The following is a 22,824-nucleotide window of genomic DNA, read 5'->3' on the forward strand; positions in this document are numbered from 1 at the left end:
GTCGATTTTGGGGATTTTATTGGGATTTTGGGGGGGATCAGGATGGGGGGGGACTGGGGGGGATTTTGGGGGGGATTTTTGGGGAGATTTTTGGGGGGATTTTTGGGGGTTTTGGGGGATTTCTGGGGATTTGGGGGGTTCAGGGTGCGGGATTTGGGGTTTTGGGGGCAATTCGGGGGATTTTGGGGATCCTGGAGGATTTTGGGGGATTTGGGTGAAAGGTGGGGCTGGGGGCCGAAATCTGGGATTTTTGGGGGGAGGATTTTGGGTGTGAGGAGGAATTTCGGGGGTGGGGTTTGGGGGAGGGTTTTGGGGGCAATGTCAGGATTTGGGGGGAGGAAATGGGGGATTTGGGGCGAAAATTCGGGGGTTTAAGGGACCATTCGGGGAGGGGACGCCGTTTTCCTTGGGGGATTTCGGGGCGGGGTTTTATCCATTTCGGAGGGGTTTATTTCAATTCATTTAATTTAATTTAATTAATTTCTTGAGGTTTTTTGGGAGGGTTCCAAGTTTCAGCTCGGGGGGGCGGAATTGGGATTTTTTGGGGGGAGGAACGTCATTTTTCAGGGGACAAACGTCCCATTTACGGGCATTTCTTCCATTTATTTCGGTTTTTGGTGGGAATTTTACGGCGGTTTGGGGTTTGTTTTTTAAATTTTTTTTTTTTTTTTGGATTCTTGGGGGGGTTCCCACACCTGGGGGTGCCCCCGCAGCCCCCCCATGAAGGGCGAGCCCCCCCCCAGCAGCACCCTGAGCGTGGGCCAGGCCCGGAAAATGGTGGAGCAGCTGAAGATCGAGGCCAGCCTGTGCCGGGTCAAGGTCTGGGGGACGGGGGCTGGGGGGCTAAAAATGGGAGTTGGGGGGCTAAAAATGGGAGTTGGGGGTTAAAAATGGGAGTTGGGGGGTTAAAAATGGGAGTTGGGGGGAATAAAAATGGGAGTTGGGGGTTAAAAATGGGAGTTGGGGGTTAAAAATGGGAGTTGGGGGGGTAAAAATGGGAGTTGGGGGTTAAAAATGGGAGTTGGGGGGTTAAAAATGGAGTTGGGGGGAATAAAAATGGGAATTGGGGGTTAAAAATGGGAATTGGGGGGAATAAAAATGGGAATTGGGGGGTTAAAAATGGGAGTTGGGGGAATAAAAATGGGAATTGGGGGTTAAAATGGGAATTGGGGGAATAAAAATGGGAGTTGGGGGCTAAAAATGGGAGTTGGGGGGTTAAAAATGGGAGTTGGGGGGTTAAAAATGGGAGTTGGGGGTTAAAAATGGGAGTTGGGGGTTAAAAATGGGAGTTGGGGGGTTAAAAATGGGAGTTGGGGGGAATAAAAATGGGAATTGGGGGTTAAAAATGGGAATTGGGGGGAATAAAAATGGGAATTGGGGGGTTAAAAATGGGAGTTGGGGGGAATAAAAATGGGAGTTGGGGGGGTTAAAAATGGGAATTGGGGGAATAAAAATGGGAGTTGGGGGTTAAAATGGGAATTGGGGGTTAAAAATGGGAGTTGGGGGGTTAAAAATGGGAATTGGGGGGGGATTAAATGGGAATTGGGGGGGGAATAAAAATATTGGGGGGTAAAAATAGAGTTTGGGGGATTTTAAATGGGATTTGGGGGGTTAAAAATGGGAGTTGGGGGTTAAAAATGGGAGTTGGGGGATTTAAATGGGATTCGGGGAGGGTTAAATGGGAATTGGGGGGTTTAAATGGGGTTTGGGGCTGTTAGATGGGGTTTGGGGGATTTAAATGGGATTTGGGGGGTAAAAATGGAGATTTGGGGCAGTAAAATGAGGATTCAGAGGGGTTTGAGGGGGGAAAATGGGATTTGGGGGCGTAAAAAGGGGATTTGGGGGGATTTAAATGGGGTTTGGGGGGGTAAAATGAGGATTTGGGGAGTTTAAATGAGATTTGAGGGGGGGGAAGGGATTTGGGGGGATTTTAATGGGATTGGGGGGTTAAAAATGAGGATTTGGGGGGTTACATGGGAATGGGGGGAATTTAAATGGGATTTAAGGGGTAAAAATGAGCATTTGGGAGGGGTCAGGGGGGACAGGGGCAGGATTTGAGGTTCCAGGGACGGATTTGAGAATTCCAGATTGGATTTGGGGACTCAGGGGGGGTTGGGGAGCTCCAGGTGGAGTTTTTGGGGGTTTTGATCCCATTTCTGGGGGTTTTAAACCCAGTTTGGGCTTTTTGAACCCCATTTTGATGGTTTTCGACCCCATTTGGGGGGGTTTAAACCCATTTTTGGGGATTCTAAACCCATTCTGGGATTTTTTTACCCCATTTTTGGGGATTCTAAACCCATTTTGGTGTTTTTTTACCCCATTTTTGGGGATTTCCAACCCGTTTGGGGGGATTTTAAAGCCGCTTTGGGTTTTTTACCCCATTTTTGGGGATTCTAAGCCCATTCTGGGGTTTTTTACCCCATTTTGGGGATTTCCAACCCGGTTGGGGGGATTTTAAAGCCGCTTTGGGTTTTTTACCCCATTTTTGGGGATTCTAAGCCCATTCTGGGGTTTTTTACCCCATTTTTGGGGATTCTAAGCCCATTCTGGGGTTTTTTTACCCCATTTTTGGGGATTCTAAGCCCATTCTGGGGTTTTTTACCCCATTTGGGGGATTTCCCACCCGGTTGGGGGATTTTAAAGCCGCTTTGGGGATTTTCCACGCTCCCCCGGCCGCCCCCAGGTGTCCAAGGCGGCCGCGGAGCTGCTGAGTTACTGCGAGGCGCACGCCTGCGAGGACCCGCTGCTCACGCCCGTCCCCACCTCGGAAAATCCTTTCCGCGAGAATCTTCTGCGCCCTCCTCTGAGCTCCCCGGCCCCAAAACAACTCGGGGGGACCCCCCCCCCATTTCGGGTCGATCCCACCCCCGAGAATGAGGCGGAAATGGGGGGGAGGGGATAATTTGGGGCGCCCCCCCTCCCCAAAATTGGGGATCACCCCCAAAGGCGGTTTCGAACCGGGGGAGGTTTGGGGGGCGTTGGGGGCTGCCCCCACCCCAGAAATGAGGCGAGGATGAGCTCAGGGAAGGTTCTGGAATGGAGGGAGGGGGAGACCCCCCCCCCGGAATCACCCCCAAATCCCCCCTCCCCCCCCAAAAAAAAACCCCACACTTCACCTCTCACCTCCCCCACCCCCAATTCCGGGGGCTCCCCTCGGCCAGCACCGACCCCCACCCCAAATTTCGGCTCTAAGGGACCCCCGGGGGGTGAAATGAGGGGTGGTCCCCCCGAATAAACACCTGGCGGCACAAACGGGGCCCGGGCTCTTCTTGGGGTCCCCAAAGACAATAAATGGGGGGAGGGTAAAAAACTGGGATTGGGGGTGGGGGGTTGGGGGGGGGATAAGGGCAGGAGAAGGGGAAGGGGAGGGGGGAGAGAATTCGGGGACTGGGGGAAAAGGAGGAAGAGGAAGGAGCAGAAAGGGGAAGAAGGATGGGAAAGAGGAGGAGGAAGAAGAAAAGGGGAGGAAGAAAGGGGAGGAAGAGGAAGGAGGAGGGAGGAAGAGCCCCGAGACCCCCCTGAGGGACCCACGCCCAAGATGGCGGCGCCCGTCCCTCCCCCGGCCGCCGCCATGACACCCGCGCGCCCCAAGATGGCGCCTCCCAGCCCCAAAATGGCGGCGGGAGGAACCAGCGGCCCCGGGGGGTCCCTGGGGCCGCCCCTCCCCCACACCGGGAGCCCTCCCCCACACCGGGACCCCCCAAAAGCCCCGTGGGGGTGGGGGAGGGGAAACCCCCGTTCATTCCCCGTTAATCCCCCCCCGGTCAGCACCGGCCGCGGCCAAGATGGCGGCGCCCCGGTTGCCATGGCAGCGCAGGCCCGAGGCCTCGGAGCAGGCCTGAGGCCCGCCCAGGAGGGAAAGGAAAGAGTTAAATCTTTAATTGCGGCGTTAATTTATTACCCGGGAGCTGAGCTTCATCCCAAGGGCGGCCTGAAGGCCCAAAGCGGGCCCGAGGCCCCGGAGTGCTCCCCGAACCTTCCTCTAAACCCGATCGAAATCCCCAGCCTCGGGTTTGAGCCCCGAGTTAATTCTAATTAATTAATTCTAACCCCCCCGAGTTAATTCTAACCCCCCCGAGTTAATTTTAACCCTCCCGAGTTAATTTTAATCCCCCAAACTCAGTTTTTACCCCCGCCAGCTGATTTAACCCCGCAGGTAACTTCGAACCCCGGAGCCGACTCCGGCCTCCCCCAGATCGCGACTTCAGCCCGATTAACCCCCCGGGCCGGTTTTAACCCGGTTTCAACCTGGCTTTAACCCATTTTAACCCAGTTTTAACCCGGTTTTAACCCAGTTTCAACCTGGTTTTAACTTGTGTTAACCCAGTTTTACCCCGGTTTTACCCCGGTTTTAACCCAGTTTTAACCCGGTTTTAACCTGGTTTTCACCCGTTTTAACCCAGTTTTAACTGGGTTTTAACCGGGTTTTAACCCGGTTTTAACCCAGTTTCAACCTGGTTTTAACTTGTGTTAACCCGGTTTTCACCCGGTTTTACCCCAGTTTTACCCCAGTTTTATCCCGGTTTTATCCCGGTTTTACCCCGGTTTTCCCCCAGTTTTATCCCGGTTTTCACCCGGTTTTCACCCGGTTTTCACCCGGTTTTCCCCCCCCGACTCATCTGTCCCCTTGAACCCCCACAAAGAGCACCCGAGGCCGCCCTGGGCTCAAGCGAATTTTCTTTATTTCTAAAAAGGGACAAAACCGCCCGAAACGGCCCTCGGGGGGAGGGGCGGGGGGGGGGAGGGGCCGCGGCGGAATTTGGGGATTATTTTTCTATTTTTCGTATTTTTTTTTTTTTGTCATTTTCCACCCCAAAAAACGGAAGAAACGACGATGAAAAGAAAAACAAAAAAGGGGGAACGCCGGCGGGGGGAGGGGCAGGGCCAGGAGGGGTCCCCAGGAAGCGGGAACGGAAAAAGGGAATTTCGCTTCGGACGCGGATCCGCGCGGCCCCGTCGGTCCGGGCAAAGCTCCGACGGAGGCGGCGCCGCCGTTACCCCAAAATCCCCAACTGGGCCTTCGGGGCTTTCTCACGTTGGGGGATGGGGAAAGGGGGGAGGGAGGAAAATTCCCCGAAATGCCAAAGAAATCACGGGGAAAAAAACCCCAAAAAACCCAAAGAACAGAATCTTAAAGAAAAAAAAAAACCCTGAAAAATAAAATAATAAAAAACCCCCAAATTGCCCTGAAAGCGCCCCAAAAATCAACCCCAAAATTCCCAAATTTCCCCCCAAATTAAAGGAAAAAAATCCCCATCATTAAAAACTCCGTTAATTAATGAGGAGCCCCATTATTTAACGATTCCCTGATGATTAAAGATCCATTAATTAATTGAGGAGCCGTTAATGACCAGATCGATGAAGAGACCCCAATTAATCCAAGGGCTGGTCATTAATTCAGGCCCCTTATTAGGAATAACCATTAATTAAACCCCCTCATTAACGGCAACTAACGACCTCCCCATTTCCTGGGGAATTTCCCCAAAATTCATCGAATTCCACAAAAATTCCCCCAAAATTCCTCAAATTTCTTTAAAATTCCCCCAAAATTCCTCAAATTCCATCGAAATCTCCCCCAAATTCCAACGTTTTCCAGGAAATTTCATCCCAGGGGGAAGGGGGGGGGAAGGGAAGATTTGGGGAATTTTCCCCCCTAAAATCCCTCCCCCACCCCCAGGAAAGGGAAATTTTTCCTTTTTCCCCGTTTTCCCCCCCAAATTCCGCCTTTTTCCCTCCCCTCCCCCCTCGGGCTGGATTTTGGGGACCCCCCCAGCCCCTCCCCCACCGCCAAAACCTGGAATTTTTATTTTTATTTTTCTTTTTTTTTTTCTTTTCCCTCTTTTTTTTTTTTATACAATTACAACAAAATTCTTTCAACAAACTTTAAAAAAAAAAAATTTACATTTTTCCATCTTTTTTTTGCTTTTTTTGCCTTTTTTTCCCCCCCCTTTTTTTTTTTTTCGTTTTTGGGTTTTGGTTTTTTTCCTTCTTTTCCCCTCCCCCCCTCCCTCCTTTTTTTTAAATTTTATTTTTTTTTCCAGCCCCTCCCCCCACCCCGGTTTTTTTTCCCTCCCCCCCTTTTTTTGCCCCTCCCCCACCCCTCGCCCCGCCCCCACCTCCCCCAAATTGCGGGAATTTTGGGAATTTTTGTTGGGAAGGGCCGGGGTTCACCGGTAGCCCTGGTAGCCGTAGTAGTTCCTGTAGTACCGGTCTCTGTCCTGGTAGTAGTTCTGCCACTGGGGGGAGGAGGAATTTCAACTGGTTTAAACTGGTTTGAACTGGTTCGAACTGGTTAATCCCCCTCCCCCACAACCTCCCCGCTCCATTTGATCCAAAACCCCGAATTCTGCCCAAAAATTCCCATCAGAGTCGGTGATTCCTGGGGGTTACAGGGCGGAGTAACCCCGGAGTAAAGCCGGTGGGAATCCCAGTTTGACCCTGGTGGGAATCCCAGTTTGACCCGGGTGGGAATCCCAGTTTGACCCGGGTGGGAATCCCAGTTTGACCCCGGTGGGAATCCCAGTTTGACCCGGGTGGGAATCCCAGTTTGACCCGGGTGGGAATCCCAGTTTGATCCCGGTGGGAATCCCAGTTTGATCCCGGTGGGAATCCCAGTTTAACCCTGGTGGGAATCCCAGTTTGATCCTGGTGGGAATCCCAGTTTGATCCCGGTGGGAATCCCAGTTTGACCCGGGTGGGAATCCCAGTTTGATCCCAGTGGGAATCCCAGTTTAACCCCGGTGGGAATCCCAGTTTGACCCCGGTGGGAATCCCAGTTTGACCCGGGTGGGAATCCCAGTTTGATCCCGGTGGGAATCCCAGTTTGACCCCGGTGGGAACCCCAGTGTGATCCCAGTTTAACCCCAGTGTAGATCCCAGTTTAACCCCAGTTTGATCCCAGTTTAACCCCACTGTAGATCCCAGTTTAACCCCAGTTTAACCCCAGTTTGATCCCAGTCTAAGCCCGCTGTAGATCCCAGTTTAACCCCAGTTTAACCCCAGTTTGATCCCAGTCTAAGCCCGCTGTAGATCCCAGTTTAACCCCAGTTTAACCCCAGTTTAACCCCAGTTTGATCCCAGTCTAAGCCCGCTGTAGATCCCAGTTTAACCCCAGTTTAACCCCAGTTTAACCCCAGTTTAACCCCGGGTTGATCCCAGTTTAACCCCGCTGTAGATCCCAGTTCGATCCCAGTTTAACCCCAGTTTGATCCCAGTCTAAGCCCGCTGTAGATCCCAGTTTAACCCCAGTTTAACCCCAGTTTGATCCCAGTCTAAGCCTGCTGTAGATCCCAGTTTAACCCCAGTTTAACCCCAGTTTAACCCCGGGTTGATCCCAGTTTAACCCCGCTGTAGATCCCAGTTCGATCCCAGTTTAACCCCAGTTTGATCCCAGTCTAAGCCCGCTGTAGATCCCAGTTTAACCCCAGTTTAACCCCGGGTTGATCCCAGTCTAACCCCGCTGTAGATCCCAGTTTAACCCCAGTTTAACCCCAGTTTAACCCCAGTTTAACCCCAGTTTGATCCCAGTTTAACCCCGCTGTGGATCCCAGTTTGATCCCAGTTTAACCCCGGGTTGATCCCAGTCTAACCCCGCTGTAGATCCCAGTTTAACCCCAGTTTAACCCCAGTTTAACCCCAGTTTAACCCCGGGTTGATCCCAGTCTAAGCCCGCTGTAGATCCCAGTTTAACCCCAGTTTAACCCCAGTTTAACCCCGGGTTGATCCCAGTCTAAGCCCGCTGTAGATCCCAGTTTAACCCCAGTTTAACCCCGGGTTGATCCCAGTCTAAGCCCGCTGTAGATCCCAGTTTAACCCCAGTTTAACCCCGGGTTGATCCCAGTCCGAGCCCGCGGCCAGCCCCCACCTCGCGGTTGTACTGCCGGTAGTAGTCGCGGTATCTGTTGTAGTCGTAGTCGCGGCCGTAGAACCGATCGTCGTAGCCCCGGTAACGCTCGTAGAAGTTCCGGTAGCCCTGGGGGCAGCGGGGCTGGTCAGGGCCGGTAGAAACCGGCACGGACCGGCGGGAACCAGCTTGGAACCAGTCCAAACCGGCCAAGGTCCGACCGCTTCAAATGAGCGCAAGGCAGCGCCAAGAGTGCCCCGGAAAGGACGCGGAAAGGACGCGGAAAGGACGCGGAAAGGACGCGGAAAGGACGCGGAAAGGACGCGGAAAGGACGCGGAAAGGACACGGAAAGGACACAGAAATGACACAGAAGTGCCCAAAAATGACCAGGAAGTGGCCAGGGAACGGTCTGGAGCTGAGAACTGCCCCAGAAAGGCCCAAAAATGCCCCAGAAATGGGCTGGGAGTGCCAGAAAGTGCCAAGAATTGCCCAGAATTGGCCAGAAATGCCCCAAATTCCCAGACTTCCCCCAGAAATGCCCCGGAATTGTCCCGGAATCGCGCGGAGTGTCCCCAGAGCGCGCCGCAGCGCCCGGCCGGCTCACCCCGCGGTTCCCCGGCTGCCCCCAGTACTGCGGCTGCTGCTGCCCCCCGTAGACGCGGCTGTCGTAGCCCCGGCGCTGCCCTCCCACTGCGGGAACAGCGCCGGGTCAGGCCTGGGACAACTGGGCCACAAACATCGCCCGAAACACGCCCCGAACCAGCCCCGAACACACCCAAAACCCGCCCAAAACCCGCCCAAAACACGCCCCGAACCAGCCCAGAACACACCCAAAACCCCACCCAAAACCCGCCCAAAACACACCCAAAACCCACCCAAAACCCGCCCAAAACCAGCCCAGAACAAACCCAAAACACGCCCAAAACCCACCCAAAACCCGCCCAAAACACGCCCAAAACCAGCCCAGAACAAACCCAAAAACCCACCCAAAACCCGCCCAAAACACACCCAAAACCAGCCCAAAACCCACCCAAAACACGCCCAAAACACACCCAAAACCCGCCCAAAACACACCCAAAACCAGCCCAAAACACGCCCAAAACCCACCCAAAACACACCCAAAACCCACCCAAAACCCGCCCAAAACCCGCCCAAAACCAGCCCAGAACAAACCCAAAAACCCACCCAAAACCCGCCCAAAACACACCCAAAACCAGCCCAAAACCCACCCAAAACACGCCCAAAACACACCCAAAACCCGCCCAAAACACACCCAAAACCAGCCCAAAACACGCCCAAAACCCACCCAAAACACACCCAAAACCCGCCCAAAACACACCCAAAACACACCCAAAACACACCCAAAACACGCCCAAAACACGCCCAAAACCAGCCCAGAACACACCCAAACCCCACGGATCATCCCCCAAACACCCAGCACAAACACGGCCCAAAATCCATTCAGAACCCACCCCAAATCCTGTCCAAAATCCCGCCCGAACTGCACCCAAATCCCATCCCAAACACCCCAAAATCCAGCCCCAAACCCACCCTGAACCCGGCCCCAATCCCAAATTCCCGGAGTTCAGCCAAAATCCAGCCCCAAACCCGCCCTGAACCCGGCCCCAATCCCAAATTCCCGGAGTTCAGCCAAAATCCAGCCCCAAACCCTCCCTGAACCCAGCCCCAATCCCAAATTCCCGGAGTTCAGCCAAAATCCAGCCCCAATCCCGCCCTGAACCCGGCCCCAATCCCAAATTCCCGGAGTTCAGCCAAAATCCAGCCCCAAACCCGCCCTGAACCCGGCCCCAATCCCAAATTCCCGGAGTTCAGCCAAAATCCAGCCCCAATCCCGCCCTGAACCCGGCCCCAATCCCAAATTCCCGGAGTTCAGCCAAAATCCAGCCCCAAACCCACCCTGAACCCGGCCCAGACCCCCCCAAAATCCAGCCCCAACCCGCTCCCGAATTCCGTTTACCCTGCTTATCCCATGGATCCCATTTTCCCCCCATTGTATCCAATTTTCCCCCCATTTTCAGGCAGTTTTTTCCCCATTTTCCCCCATTTTCAGGCAGTTTTTTCCCCGTTTTTCCCCATTTTCAGGCAGTTTTTTCCCCATTTTCCCCCCATTTTCCCCCATTTTCAGGCAGTTTTTTCCCCGTTTTTCCCCGTTTTCCCCCACTTTCAGGCAGTTTTTTCCCAGTTTTTCCCCGTTCATCCCGTCTCTCCCCCTGACCGTATCCCTGGCCGCGGTTGCGGTTCTGCCGGTTGCGCTTGTTGCGGTTGTTGCGGCGGTTGCCGCGTTTCTCGGCCGGCGGCAGCAGCTTCCGCGCCTCCTCCTTCCAGCGCTGCACCAGCGGCGCCGCCTCGTCCCGGCCCAGCTCCCCGAAGAGCACCTCGTCCACGTACTCGCTCTTCTCGGGGATCGAGTAGTTGGCTGCGGGACAAACGGGGAGAGAAGGGTTAAACCGGGGAACGTCGGGAAGGTCAGGGTTAGACTGGGGAGAAAAGGGTTAAACCGGGGAACATCGGGAAGGTCGGGGTTAAATTGGGGGAAAAACGGGGAAATGTCAGAATTAAAATGGGGAAAAAGGGGAACAAAAGGGGGAAAAATGGGAAGAACGTGGGTGGACAAGGAGGGAAAAATGGAATCCCGGATTTCCCATTTTACCTTTGACGTTTCCTCTTTTTTCCCTTTTCCCCCATTTTAACTCTGACTTTCCCCATTTCCCCCCCGATGTTTTCCCCATTTCCCCCCAATCTTTTCCCCATTTCCCCCCATTTCCCCCCGATGTTTCCCCCATTTCCCCCCGATGTTTTTCCCCATTTCCCCCCAATCTTTTCCCCATTCCCCCCATTTCCCCCGATGTTTTTCCCCATTCCCCCCGATGTTTTTCCCCATTTCCCCCCAATGTTTTCCCCATTCCCCCCATTTCCCCCCGATGTTTTCCCCATTTCCCCCCATTTCCCCCCTGATGTTTTCCCCATTCCCCCCTGATGTTTTTCCCCGTTTTTCCCCATTTCCCCCCGATGTTTTTCCCCGTTTCCCCCCGATGTTTTCCCCATTTCCCCCCATTTCCCCCCAATCTTTTCCCCATTCCCCCCATTTCCCCCCGATGTTTTCCCCATTTCCCCCCCAATGTTTTTCCCCGTTTTTCCCCGTTTTTCCCCCCAGTCTTTTCCCCATTCCCCCCACGCCCCCCGCCGTTCCGCCGTCTCCTCCGCACCTTTCATCTCCAGCATGACGGACTCGGGCACGTCCTCGCCCTCGGCCTGGCGCCGCAGCTGCAGCCGCGTCTCCCACTCGGGCTCGGGGGGCACGATCACCACGACCTTCCTGGAGAAGCCCTTGAAGGCCGAGAGCTTCCGGCGCTGCCCCGAGTTGTACACGTTGCACTGGGGGGAGAACGGGAAATGTGGGGGGGAACGGGATTGGGGGGGAAACGGGGAAATTTGGGGGAAAAATGGGGATTGGGGGGGAAAAAATGGGGAAATTTGGGGGAAAAATGGGGATTGGGGGGGAAATAATGGGGAAATTTGGGGGAAAAATGGGGATTGGGGGGAAACCCAGGAATTTGGGGGCAAAAATGGGGAAATTTGGGGGATAAACGGGGGGATCTGGGGCCAGGGACGGGGCTCTTGGGCCGTCCTTCCCCGGGTTTTGGGCCCTCCCGGGGAACCGGGTCCAGGACGAGATTGGGAATTCCAGGGGAATCCTTGGGGGGTTTGGGGCATTTTCCCCAGATTTCCGCTGGATTTCCAGGCTGCTTTCCTGGTGGTTTCCTGGGATTTTCCCCGTTTTCCCCCTGCCCTGGGGGCACGTGGTCCGGAATGAAGTGGGGGTTCCTGGGGGAGGGTTTGGGGGATTTTGGAGGGACACTTTGGGGTTTTCCCCGGGTTTCCGCAGGATCTCCGGGCCGGTTTCCCGGCGGTTTCCCGGCGGTTTCCCGGCGGTTTCCCGTTTTTCCCCGGATCCGGGGTACCTGGTCCAGGATGAAGTTGCGGCGGGCGCGGGGGGCGATCTGCACCAGCTTGCTAAGGCACTGCGCCGCCTGCTGAGTCAGCAGCTCCCGGCTCTGCGCGTCCAGCTCCTCGGGCTCCGGGCCCCGCGTCTGGGGACACAGGGAATTCGGGAATCCACCGACCCCGGAACGGGGGAACCGCAGAATCCCGGAATCCACCGAACCCGGAACGGGGGAACCGCGGAATCCCGGAATCCACCGAACCCGGAACGGGGGAACCGCAGAATCCCGGAATCCACCGAACCCGGAACGGGGGAACCGCAGAATCCCGGAATTCACAGAACCCAGAACAGGGGAACCGCAGAATCCCGGAATTCACAGAACCCAGAATGGGGGAACCGCAGAATCCCGGAATTCACCAAATCCGGGAACAGGGGAACCGCAGAATCCCAGAATTCACAAAATCCAGGAATTTGGGGAGTGGGGATCACAAAATCCGGGAACTCAGGGATTGGGAATCACAAAACCCAGGAATTCTGGGAGTGGGGAACCAGAATTCACAAAGTCCCAGAATTCACAAAATCCGGGAATTCACAAAATCCCGGGATTTGGGGATTTGGGAATGAGGCAAAGGGCTGGGGGGGCTGCAGGGCGGGCAGCCTGGATCTGTCTGGGTCGTGAATCCCAGAAATCCCATCCCTTCATCCCCATCGTTCCCATCCTGCCCACCCCGACATTCCCGGTCCATCCCGTCGTTCCCATTCCCACCCCGAATTCCTGTTTCCCTGACGACCCTGCGACACAAAGATCCCATCTCCCAATCCCAGAAATCCCACCAAGCCCCGGGAACCCCGGGAATCCTGACCCTGAGCTGGTGCAGGACGCGCTCGGTGCCCAGGATGTTGTAGCGCTTGTCCCGGTTCTCCTGGGAATGTTTCTGTGCCCACTGAGTCTTCCCGGAGCCCGGCAGCCCCACCATGAGCAGCACCTGCGGGAGAATTCCTGCTGGAAAACTGGGATGGCCAGGGTCGGGATTCCCGGAGGAGCAGGAGTTCCTGCTGGAAAACTGGGATGGCCAGGGTCGGGATTCCCAGAGGAGCAGGAGCTCCCGCTGGAAAACTGGGATGGCCAGGGTTGGGATTCCCGGAGGAGCAGGAGCTCCTGCTGGAAAACTGGGATGGCCAGGGCTGGGATTCCCGGAGGAGCAGGATCTGGTTTCCCAGGGGATCCACGGGATCAGAGCCAGAATTCCCAGTGGTTTCAGGACGAGGGGGCACTGGGATTCCCCATGGATCCAGAAAGACAAGCATCAGGATTCCCCATGGATCCAGAGGGATGAACAGCAGCATTCCAAGCAATTCCAGAGGGACCACCACTGGGATTCCCCAGTGGATCCAACACCAGCATTCCCCATGGGATCAGCACCGGGATTCCCAGCACACCCCGAGCCATCAGCCCCACCATTCCCAGGGAACGCCGCTGGAATCCTGGCGGAATCCCCACCATTCCCACGGGATTCCCAGTGACATCCCCACGGAATCTCCCACCTCGCACTCCTCGGTGCTGCGGGGCCCGGCGGGGTCCTGACCATTCCCACCATCCCCATTCCCGTGGAATTTCCCCACGGAATCTCCCACCTCGCACTCCTCGGTGCTGCGGGGCCCGGCGGGGTCCTGACCATTCCCACCATCCCCATTCCCGTGGAATTTCCCCACGGAATCTCCCACCTCGCACTCCTCGGTGCTGCGGGGCCCCGCGGGGTCCTGACCATTCCCACCATCCCCATTCCCAGGGAATTTCCCCACGGAATCTCCCACCTCGCACTCCTCGGTGCTGCGGGGCCCGGCGGGGTCCTGACCATTCCCACCATCCCCATTCCCAGGGAATTTCCCCACGGAATCTCCCACCTCGCACTCCTCGGTGCTGCGGGGCCCCGCGGGGTCCTGACCATTCCCACCATCCCCATTCCCATGGAATTTCCCCGTGGAATCTCCCACCTCGCACTCCTCGGTGCTGCGGGGCCCGGCCGGGGTGCGCACCCTCTCGGGGGCCGGGACGTGGTGGATGAAGACGAAGCCGTCGGGCACGGGCGCCGGCGGCTCCGGCAGCTGCCCGAAGTTGAGCTCCACGGCGCAGCCCTTGCACAGCACGTGCGGCAGCAGCGGCCGCGCGCCCAGCGCCGCCTTGGGCACGCGGAAGGCCGCGCCCAGCGCCCGCCCGTTCTTGGAGAAGGACAGCTCCACCAGCTCGGCGCCCGCGAAGTCCTGCCGGGAGCGGCACGGTGGGGCGCGGCGCCGCGGGAGCCTCGCCGCCTTCCGGGGCCGCTCGGGGGCCTCCCCCGCCTTTCCCTCATTTCCGGGGATCGCTCGTCTGGGCTTTTGGGGGCTTTTCCCCCGTTTTTCAAGAATTTTTCCCTTTTTTTCCACGGATATTTTGAGGGATTTTCCCCCTTTTTCTCCCCCCTAATTTCCCCATTTCTTCCTGATTTTCCCTTCCCTGATTTTTCTGGGTTTTTTCCTGATTTTTTGGGGTTTTTCCTGATTTTTCCAGGTTGTTTTCCCGATTTTTGGGGGTTTTTCCCTGAGCTTTCAGGGGTTTTTCCCGATTTTTCAGGTTTTCTTCCCTGACTCTTCAGAATTTTTTTTCCTGATGTTTTCCTGTTTCTCCCGATTTTTTCCTCATTTTTCCACCTTTTTTTCCTAATTCTTCCCTGTTTTCTCCCAGATTTCCCTGTTTTTGCCCCAGATTTCCCCATTTTTCTCCCAGATTTCCCAGTCGTCTCCCCCTTTCCCGGTCCTCACCGCGAAGCAGCCGATGACGTCGTTCTCCCCAAAGCTCTCCCCAAACTCCTCAAATTTCCCGTTCTCCACCTTCAGGCCCCGCCCGTCGAAGCCGTAGGAAAACTCGTCCTCCCCTGGGACGGGGCGACAAAACGGGATTGGGGGAATTCCTCGTGGAATTTGGGAATTCTGGGCGGGATTGGGGGAATTCCTGGTGGATTTGGGGATTCTGGGCGGGACTTTGGGGAATTCTTGGGGAATTTGGGGATTTTTGGATGGATTTAGGGATTTTTTTGGTGATTTTGGGGTGGATTTTGGGATTTTTGGGGCAGGATTTGTGGATTTTGGGCTGGATTTGGGTGAGTTCCAGGGGATTCTGGGGCAGGATTTGGGGCGGGTTTTGGGATTTCTGGGCTGGATTTTGGGCTGGATTTTGAGCTCTCACCCAGCTGGGAGTGGGAGAAGTCCACGGACCAGCCGACGCGCAGCAGCGGCACCTCGGAGCTGCCCTCCTTCCCCGGGAGGTTCTGGGACACCTGAGGGGGAAATTGGGGGTTTTGGGGCCCCAAAATTCGGGAACGGGGCGGGGAAAAGGGAACAGCAGCAGCAAAAACCCCAAACAGAACCCCCGAGAGACCCCAGACGGCCACAGCAGGCAGCAAAGCCCCCGACGCCGCCGAAACCCACCCAAGCCCACCCCAACCCCCCCCGCTCCCTCCAAAACCCCCCAAGATGACCCCCAAAAACCCCAAACCGACCCCAAACCCTGGAAGGCCCCTCCCAGGGCCCTCCCTCCCGTCCCTGCCTGAGGGCAGCTCCCCCAGGGACGGGTTTTGGGGGGTTTTGGGGTGGCTTTGGGGTTATCTGGGGGGTTTTGGGGTGTTTTGGGGTTATTTTGGGTGTTTTTGGGTGTTTTGGGGTCCCACCTTGGCCTGGAAGCAGACCTGGCCCCCGGTGACGCCGTGGGTGCCCCAAGGATGGTTTTGGGGTTATTTTGGGGTTATTTTGGGGTGTTTTTGGGGGTTTTGGGGTCCCACCTTGGCCTGGAAGCAGACCCGGCCCCCGGTGACGCCGTGGGTGCCGCGGGCGCCGGCCCAGAGCCCCGGGAAGCGCTCGGAGAACAGCGGCTGCCCCCCGTAACGGTCCCTGCTGGCCCGGAACTGCAGGTCAGACGTGTCTGGGGAGGGGAAAAAACCCAAAAATTGTGATTTCAAACCCTGGGAAAGTTCCCTCAAGTCCCCCAAAAACCGGCAAAATTGTCCCGAAATCGCGGCCGGAATCGGGGCAGGAAAGGGCAAAAAATCCACCTTGAACTGCAGCAAATCCAGCTTCAATTATCCCCAAAAATTCTCCTGGAATTGCCCCCAAAAAATCCCGGGAATCGGCACAAAAACGCCCCGAATTATCTCGAAATTCCGGCCGGAGCTGAGGCGAAGTCACCCCAAATCCCAAAATTCCTGAGATCCGACCCAAAACTCACCCTGGGTTAAATCCAACCCGCCTCAAACCATCCCAAAAAATTCCAAAATCAGCCCAAAAAACCCCGAATCAGCCAAAATCCCCAAGTCCCACCAAAAAAACCCCCAAAAACCAAACCCCAGACGGTTTCAAACCCCCCCTGCCCCCCAAATTCCACAGCATCCCCCAAAACGGCCCCAAACGCTGGAAAATCCGCGGGAGACGCCTGAAATCGCGGAGGGAACGTGCGGAGTGATCCCCGAGCGCCCCAATCGCCCGAACTCCCCCAGGCCCGGCCACAGGCCCCGTACAGGTGTCGAGGATGACGAGGGTCTCGTCCTCCTCCCCCTCGGGCGGCTCCTCCTCGGGCGGCGGCGGAGATTTGGATCTGTGGGGTGGGAAAAGGCCAAAATTGGGGAAAATTCGGAGTTCTGGGAGAGAGAATCCCAAAATTCCCCCAAAAAACCCCCAAAACTCCTCCCCAAAAAACCCAGAAAAAAAAATCCTAAAAAATTCCCCAAAAAATCCCCAAAATTCCAGACACATCCCTGGATCCCCCAACCCCCTAAAATGCAAAAAAATCCCCAAAAATCCCCCAAAAATCAGAAATAAAATCCAAAAAATTCTGTAAGGAAAATCCCCAAAATTCCAGACACATCCCTGGATCCCCCAACCCCTAAAATGCAAAAAAATCCCCAAAATTCCCCCAAAAATCCCCCCAAAAAACATAAAAAAATCCAAAAAATTCTGTAAGGAAAATCCCCAAAATTCCAGACAAAACCCTGGACCCCCCAACGCCCTAAAATCCCCCCCCAAAAAATCCTGAAAATTCCCCCCCAAAAAACCCGCAAAGCCCCAGAAAAAAACCCCCAAAACCCCTCGGGAAATTCCCCCAAAATCCCGAAAAAATCCCCGGAATCCCCGGGAGGCCGAGTCGCGGCGCGGCACCGGCTGTTGTAGGCCTCCTCGCGGAACTCGTGGTAGGCGCGGCCGTGCTCGTCCTTCTCGTCGCGCAGCCGCTTCAGCCCGCGCCGCTCGCCCTCGGCCGCCGCCGCCTTGTCCTCCTCCTCCCCTGCGGGGACAGCGCAGCTGGGGGACGCGCCGGAGCCGCCGGAGCCGCCGGAGCGCCGGAGCCGCCGGAGCCGCCGGAGCGCCGGAGCCACCGGAGCGGCCGGAGCGCCGGAGCCACCGGAGCCGCCGGAGCGCCGGAGCCACCGGAGCCGCCGGAGCGCCGGAGCCACCGGAGCCCCAGAGCCACCGGAGCGCCGGAGCCGCCGGAGCCGCCGGAGCCACTGGAGCGCCGGAGCCGCCAGAGCGGCCGGAGCCGCCGGAGCCACCGGAGCCGCCGGAGCGGCCGGAGCGGCCGGAGCCGCCGGAGCCACCGGAGCCGCCGGAGCTGCCGGAGCCGCCGGAGCCGCCGGAGCCACCGGAGCGGCCGGAGCTGCCGGAGCCGCCGGAGCCGCCGGAGCCACCGGAGCGCCGGAGCCACCAGAGCCACCAGAGCGGCCGGAGCCACCGGAGCCACCGGAGTGGCCGGAGCCACCGGAGCGCCGGAGCCGCCGGAGCGGCCGGAGCGCCGGAGCCGCCGGAGCCACCGGAGCCACCGGAGCCACCGGAGCGGCCGGAGCGCCAGAGCCACCGGAGCCCCAGAGCCACTGGAGCCGCCAGAGCCACTGGAGCCGCCGGAGCCGCCGGAGCCACCGGAGCCACTGGAGCCGCCACCACGGGGACACCGCCGGGGGATTGGGTTTATGGGATGGCCCGCCGGGATTCCCGGCTTTCCAACGGGGTTAAAAGTGGAATTGAGATGGGATATTCCATGGCAAAGTTGGGTTTATGGGATGGCCCGCCGGGATTCCAGGGTTTTCTAATCGGGGTTTTTGGGGTTGGAGGCTGAATTTAAATGGGATATTTCAGATTAAAACTGGATTTTATGGGATGTCCTGCGGGGATTCCAAGGTTTTCCGATGGGGCTTTTGGTTGGAAGTTGAATTTAAATGGGATATTCTACAGGAATTCCAAGGTTTTCATGGAGTTTTTGGGGTTGAAAGGTGAGTTTTACCGGAATACCCCACGGGAACTTCGAGGTTTTACTGGGGGTTGTTTGGGGGGGTCAGAAGTTGAATTTTAATGGAATATTCCAGGGAATTCCAAAGTTTTAGCGGGAGTTTGCTGGGGCTGAAAACCGAATTTAGGCGGGACGTCTCAGGGGAGTTTGGCGGCTTCGGTTTCCGGGGCGGAAAGGCGAACGCCAACAGAACATCCCGCGGGGATCGCAAGGCTGCCGGAAAACCCAACGGAACGGAACGTTCCACAGCAAGTGCCAAGGCCTGAACGGGCCGGGGGTCAAAGTCGAACTGGAAACGGAACGTTCCCCGGGAACCGCCGCGGAGTGGAACCCCGGCCCTGCTCGGGGGAAAAGGGGGAAATTGGGGTTTTGAGGGGTTTGGGGGAAAAAGCGAACTCGAACTGAATTGAAATGGGATATGCCGTGGGAACAGCGAAGGTTTAAAGGGTTTCGGGGCTCAGAGTCGAGCTGAAGTGGGGCATTCCACGGATACTTGTGGGTGCAATGGATTTTCCAGGTTTAGAAGGTTCAAATGTAGCCAAAACTCTGATTTTTCCTCTTAAAAACCAAATCAATCAAAATATTCCATGAAAACCGTGGAATTTTAATGGATTTTCTGGGATTTAGAGTGGCAAAAAGGGGTTAGAATTCCAGATTTTTCCTTAAAGATGAGTTAAAGAAAAATATTCCACGAAAATCCCGGAGTTTTAACGGATTTTCTGGGATTTAAAGGGGCAAAGTTAAACCTCAGGAGGCGGAAATTCCCACCTGGAAGGTGGGAATGGGTTAAAAAAAGCCACAAAAATGATTAAAATCCTTTAAAAATGTAAAATTCCCCCGGGATTTTCCATGGAAAAGGAAAAACTTCGGCTCAAGACACGTCGGTTCATTAAAAACTGAACAAATTATGTTAAAAACCGAAAAATCCAGCAAGAAAATCCAAAGGAATAAAAAAAAAAAAATCCCAATTTTTCCTTGTTTGGCCGAAAAATTCCTAAAAATCCGGCAAAACCTGGAAATCTTCCCGTAAAATCCCAGTTTTTGCACTTTTCCCGTGCCCCATAAGGGAGATTTTCTCTCTCGTATCCCACGACAATCAAAGTTTGGGATAAAAATGGGAATAGTCCCACTTCATTCCCAAGAAAATTCCGTTCCATGGTGATCCGTGCTCGAAACAAATCAGAGGTTTCCCTCAAAACGAGGCGTTTCCTCCCTCAAAAATCAGGATTTTCCCTCAAAAATCGGGATTTTCCCTTCAAAAATTGGGATTTTCCCTTCAAAAATTGGGATTTTCCCTTCAAAAATCGGGATTTTCCCTTCAAAAATCGGGATTTTCCCTTCAAAAACCAGGATCTTCCCCTCACAAATCAATATTTTCCCCTGAAAAAATCAGGATTTCCCCTCGAAAATCACAATTTTCCTTGAAAAATCCCGACCTTCCCCTCAAACTCCTGAGGATTTTCCCTCCGGAACTTTCCCCGTTAAAAACAAAAATTTCCCCGTTCCCTCCGCACTTTTTACTTCTCCCAGTTCCCAACTTTTCCCCCCTCGAAACCGGGAATTTTCCCTCCAAACCCCCTTAAAATCAGGAGCTTTCCCTCCGAAAACGTGATTTCCCCTGAATATCACATTTTTTCCTTAAAACCCGGAATTTCCCCGATTTTTCCCTCAAAACCCACCCGGGAATTTTTTCCCGCTTTTCTTCCCTCAGAACCCCCGATTTTCCCTCAGGGAAATGGGATTTTATCCCGAGTTGTTTTTCATTTTCCCCAAACCAAAACCAATCCTCGGGATCGTCCCCGCAAAACCTGGGGATTGGGGGGACGGGGATTTGGGGGGAAGCTGCGGGAATCTCCCCTGAGGAGCCCAAGTTCTTCTTCCCGATTTCTGAGGCTTTCTCCCGGTTTGTAGAACCCCCCGGAACTCCCGGTGTTCTTTCCCGGTTTTTATCCGATTTGGGGATTCCCGGTTCTCGCTGTTTTCCCGGTTGGGGGACCTTTCCCGAGGTTCCCGTTCCGGGGATCCCTCCCGGGGATCTCGGAGGTGTTCCCGGCTTTGCGGATCCCTCCCGGGGATCCCTCCCGGGGATCCCTCCCGGGGATCTCGGAGGTGTTCCCGGCTTTGTGGATCCCTCCCGGGGATCCCTCCCGGGGATCCCTCCCGGGGATCTCGGAATCTCTCCCCCAGTCTCCGGGATCGCAGCCCAAGCCCGAAGGGCTCCTCCCCCGCTCTGGGGGATCCCCCCGAAGATCCCGGGCTCGCTCCGGGGCTCCCTGGCCCTCAGAACCGGGAACTGGCTCTTCTCCCACAAAAAAATGGGTTTTTCCCGGTTTTGGGGATTTCTCCCGAAGATCCCGGGGCTCGCTCCCGGTTTTTTCCCGGTTCTGGGGTTCCCGTCTCGGTTCTTTCCCAGTTTTGGGGATTTTTCCCGAAGATCTCGGGGCTCTGATCCCGGTCCCGGGGCTCCGATCCCGGTCCCGGGGCTCCGATCCCGGGGCTCCGATCCCGGGGCTCCGATCCCGGTCCATCCCCGGTCCCGGGGCTCCGATCCCGGCCCTCCCCCGGTCCCGGGGCTCCGATCCCGGTCCATCCCCGGTCCCGGGGCTCCGATCCCGGCCCTCCCCCGGTCCCGGGGCTCCGATCCCGGTCCATCCCCGGTCCCGGGGCTCCGATCCCGGTCCATCCCCGGTCCCGGGGCTCCGATCCCGGTCCATCCCCGGTCCCGGGGCTCCGATCCCGGTCCATCCCCGGTCCCGGGGCTCCGATCCCGGTCCATCCCCGGTCCCGGGGCTCCGATCCCGGTCCATCCCCGGTCCCGGGGCTCCGATCCCGGTCCATCCCCGGTCCCGGGGCTCCGATCCCTTTCCCGGGGCTCCGATCCCGGCCCTCCCCCGGTCCCGGCGCTCCGATCCCGGTCCATCCCCGGTTCCGGCGCTCCGATCCCGGTCCATCCCCGTTCCCGGCGCTCCCTCCCGGTTCTCACCCGCCTGCGCCGCCTCCTCCTCCTTGGCCTCGGCCGCGGCCGCTTCGTCCCCGCTGGGCGCCTCCTCGGGCGGCCGCTCGGCGCCGTTCACGCCGCCGCCGCTTCCTCCTCCTCCTCCTCCTCCTCCTTCTCCTCCCTGGGCCGCTTCAGCCTCGGCCGCGGCCGCCGCTCCCTCCTCCTCCTCCTCCTGCTGCTGCTGCTGCTGCGGCGGTGGCGGCGGCGGCGGCTGCGGCGGCTCCGGCACGGCGGGCTCGGCCGCGGCCGCCTCCTCTTCCTCCTCCTCCTCCTCCTCCTCCTCCTCCCCGGGGGGGCCGGGCTGGGCCGGGGCCGCCTCGGGGGCCGCGGGAGCCGCTTCGTCCTCATCGGCCAGCAGCGCTTCCTCGTCCTCTTCCTCCTCCTCCTCCTCCTCCTCTTCCTCCTCCTCCTCCTCCTCCTCCTCGCCGCCGTGGGGCCGCCCGCCCGGGCCTCCCGCCGGCCCCGCTTCCCCCGCGCAGCTCGAGGCCGCCGCGGCCGCCGCCGGGCCTCCCCCGCCGCCGCCGCCGCCGCCGCCTTCCTCGGGCCCCGCCGCCAACATCTCGGCGTCCAGGGCCTCCTGCAGCCGCTGCGCCAGCTCCACCTTCAGCCCGCGGGCGTCCAGGCCGCGCCGGCCCAGCTCGGCCCGCAGCTCGGTCACCTTCAGCCGCTTCACGTCCATGGCGGGGCCGCTGCGCGGGGACCGGGCCGGGGGGGGAAGGGGCCGCGGGCCGGGGCCGGGGGAAGGGAAGCGGAAGCGCGGGCGCGCTGAGGCGGCGGCGCCGAGGCCGGAGCGCGCGAGGCCGGGCCGGGCCCTGAGGCCGCGGGGCGGGGACTGAGGGAGGGAAGGGGCGGAAGGAAGGGGGCGGAGAAGGGGCGAGGTGCGGGGAAAGGGGCGCAGAGAAGCGAGAGCGCGAGGCGGGGCCGCCGCCGCCGCTGGGCCGCGGGGAGGGGGCGGCCGGAGCGCGGAGCGATCGCCGGGCCCGTCCCGCTCCCGCCGCCGCCGCCGCCTCAGCCGCGCCTGCGCCGCCGCCGCCCCTCAGCCGCGCCCCCCCGCGCGCCGCGCGCCGCCGCCACCGAGCATGCGCCGCGCCTGCGCGCCCGCGCCGGCCCCGCCCGCCTCCCCTCACCGCGCAAACTCCGCGCAGGCGCAGAGGGGAACGTCCCCGCGCGGCGCGCAGGCGCTGCGGCCGCTCCCACCCTTCCCTCCCCGCGGCCGCGGCGAGGTGTGCAACGCTCCCCGCAGCGCGGCGGCGGCGGCGGCGGCGGCTTCGCCCCTTCCCCTCCCGCCCCTGCCCCTGCCCCGCGCCGCCCGCTCGCATTTTCTGATTGGCGCCGGCCGCGCTGTTCTGCCCGGCGACGGCCGAAGGCCGCGCTGCTATTGGTGGATAAAGGGCCAAGGGGGCGCTCGCCCTCGCGCGCGGTTTCCCGCCCGCCGCGCCGCCGCCATTTTGTTTCGGTGGATGAGGTGGGGGGGGGAAAAGCGCGCGGCCCGCTGGTGGGAGAAGAGTTAAAAATGTGTAAAAGACAGAAAATAAACGACTTTCGTTTAGTTTGAGAAATGGAGCGGGCGCGGAAAAGGCCGCGGAGACTGGGGCGCGTTTCCCTCAGGAAACCCGCGTGCCCCCCCTCGCTGTTCCCAGCTGCCCGTCACGGATTTATTCAATAAAACCCTTCCCACCCCTCAGGCGCTCCTTTTGACATCACCGGTATTTAG

General features: G+C 57.9%; 2 protein-coding genes across 2 annotated transcripts; one reads left to right on the top strand and one right to left on the bottom strand.

Moving 5' to 3' along the window:
* The first annotated feature begins 391 nt into the window (after positions 1–391).
* Positions 392–2,908, top strand: GNG3 (G protein subunit gamma 3). The gene is given in 3 exon segments (XM_066209349.1): positions 392–819; positions 2,684–2,784; positions 2,786–2,908. Coding segments are annotated over 3 exon segments (222 nt in total). The 5' UTR covers positions 392–720; the 3' UTR covers positions 2,808–2,908.
* A 3,197-nt stretch (positions 2,909–6,105) lies between these two features.
* On the bottom strand, positions 6,106–22,112 carry HNRNPUL2 (heterogeneous nuclear ribonucleoprotein U like 2). The gene is made up of 14 exons (XM_066209350.1): positions 21,096–22,112; positions 16,993–17,116; positions 16,356–16,432; positions 15,624–15,763; positions 15,032–15,122; positions 14,608–14,720; positions 13,804–14,070; positions 12,672–12,794; positions 11,828–11,956; positions 11,072–11,240; positions 10,081–10,281; positions 8,449–8,534; positions 7,865–7,972; positions 6,106–6,236 (listed from the first exon to the last, which is right to left on the bottom strand). Exons 1-14 carry the CDS (start codon positions 21,787–21,789, stop codon positions 6,168–6,170), a joined length of 2,391 nt encoding a protein of 796 aa, XP_066065447.1. The 5' UTR covers positions 21,790–22,112; the 3' UTR covers positions 6,106–6,167.
* Positions 22,113–22,824: the final 712 nt, after the last annotated feature.

Source organism: Chamaea fasciata, unplaced genomic scaffold (genome assembly GCF_029207755.1).
Source record: "Chamaea fasciata isolate MVZ Bird 193981 ecotype frontalis unplaced genomic scaffold, bChaFas1.0.hap1 SCAF_874, whole genome shotgun sequence".
Lineage (NCBI taxonomy): Eukaryota > Metazoa > Chordata > Aves > Passeriformes > Sylviidae > Chamaea > Chamaea fasciata.

What these genes read in the sequence shown, in the direction of transcription:
- HNRNPUL2 (XM_066209350.1), bottom strand. Translation starts at nt 21,789, where the DNA reads ATGGACGTGAAGCGGCTGAAGGTGACCGAGCTGCGGGCCGAGCTGGGC. An exon ending in GCAACTTCATCCTGGACCAG is followed by an intron (nt 11,241 to 11,827) that starts GTACCCCGGATC and finishes TTCTCCCCCCAG; the next exon opens with TGCAACGTGTACAACTCGGG. An exon ending in CGTCATGCTGGAGATGAAAG is followed by an intron (nt 10,282 to 11,071) that starts GTGCGGAGGAGA and finishes TTTGTCCCGCAG; the next exon opens with CCAACTACTCGATCCCCGAG.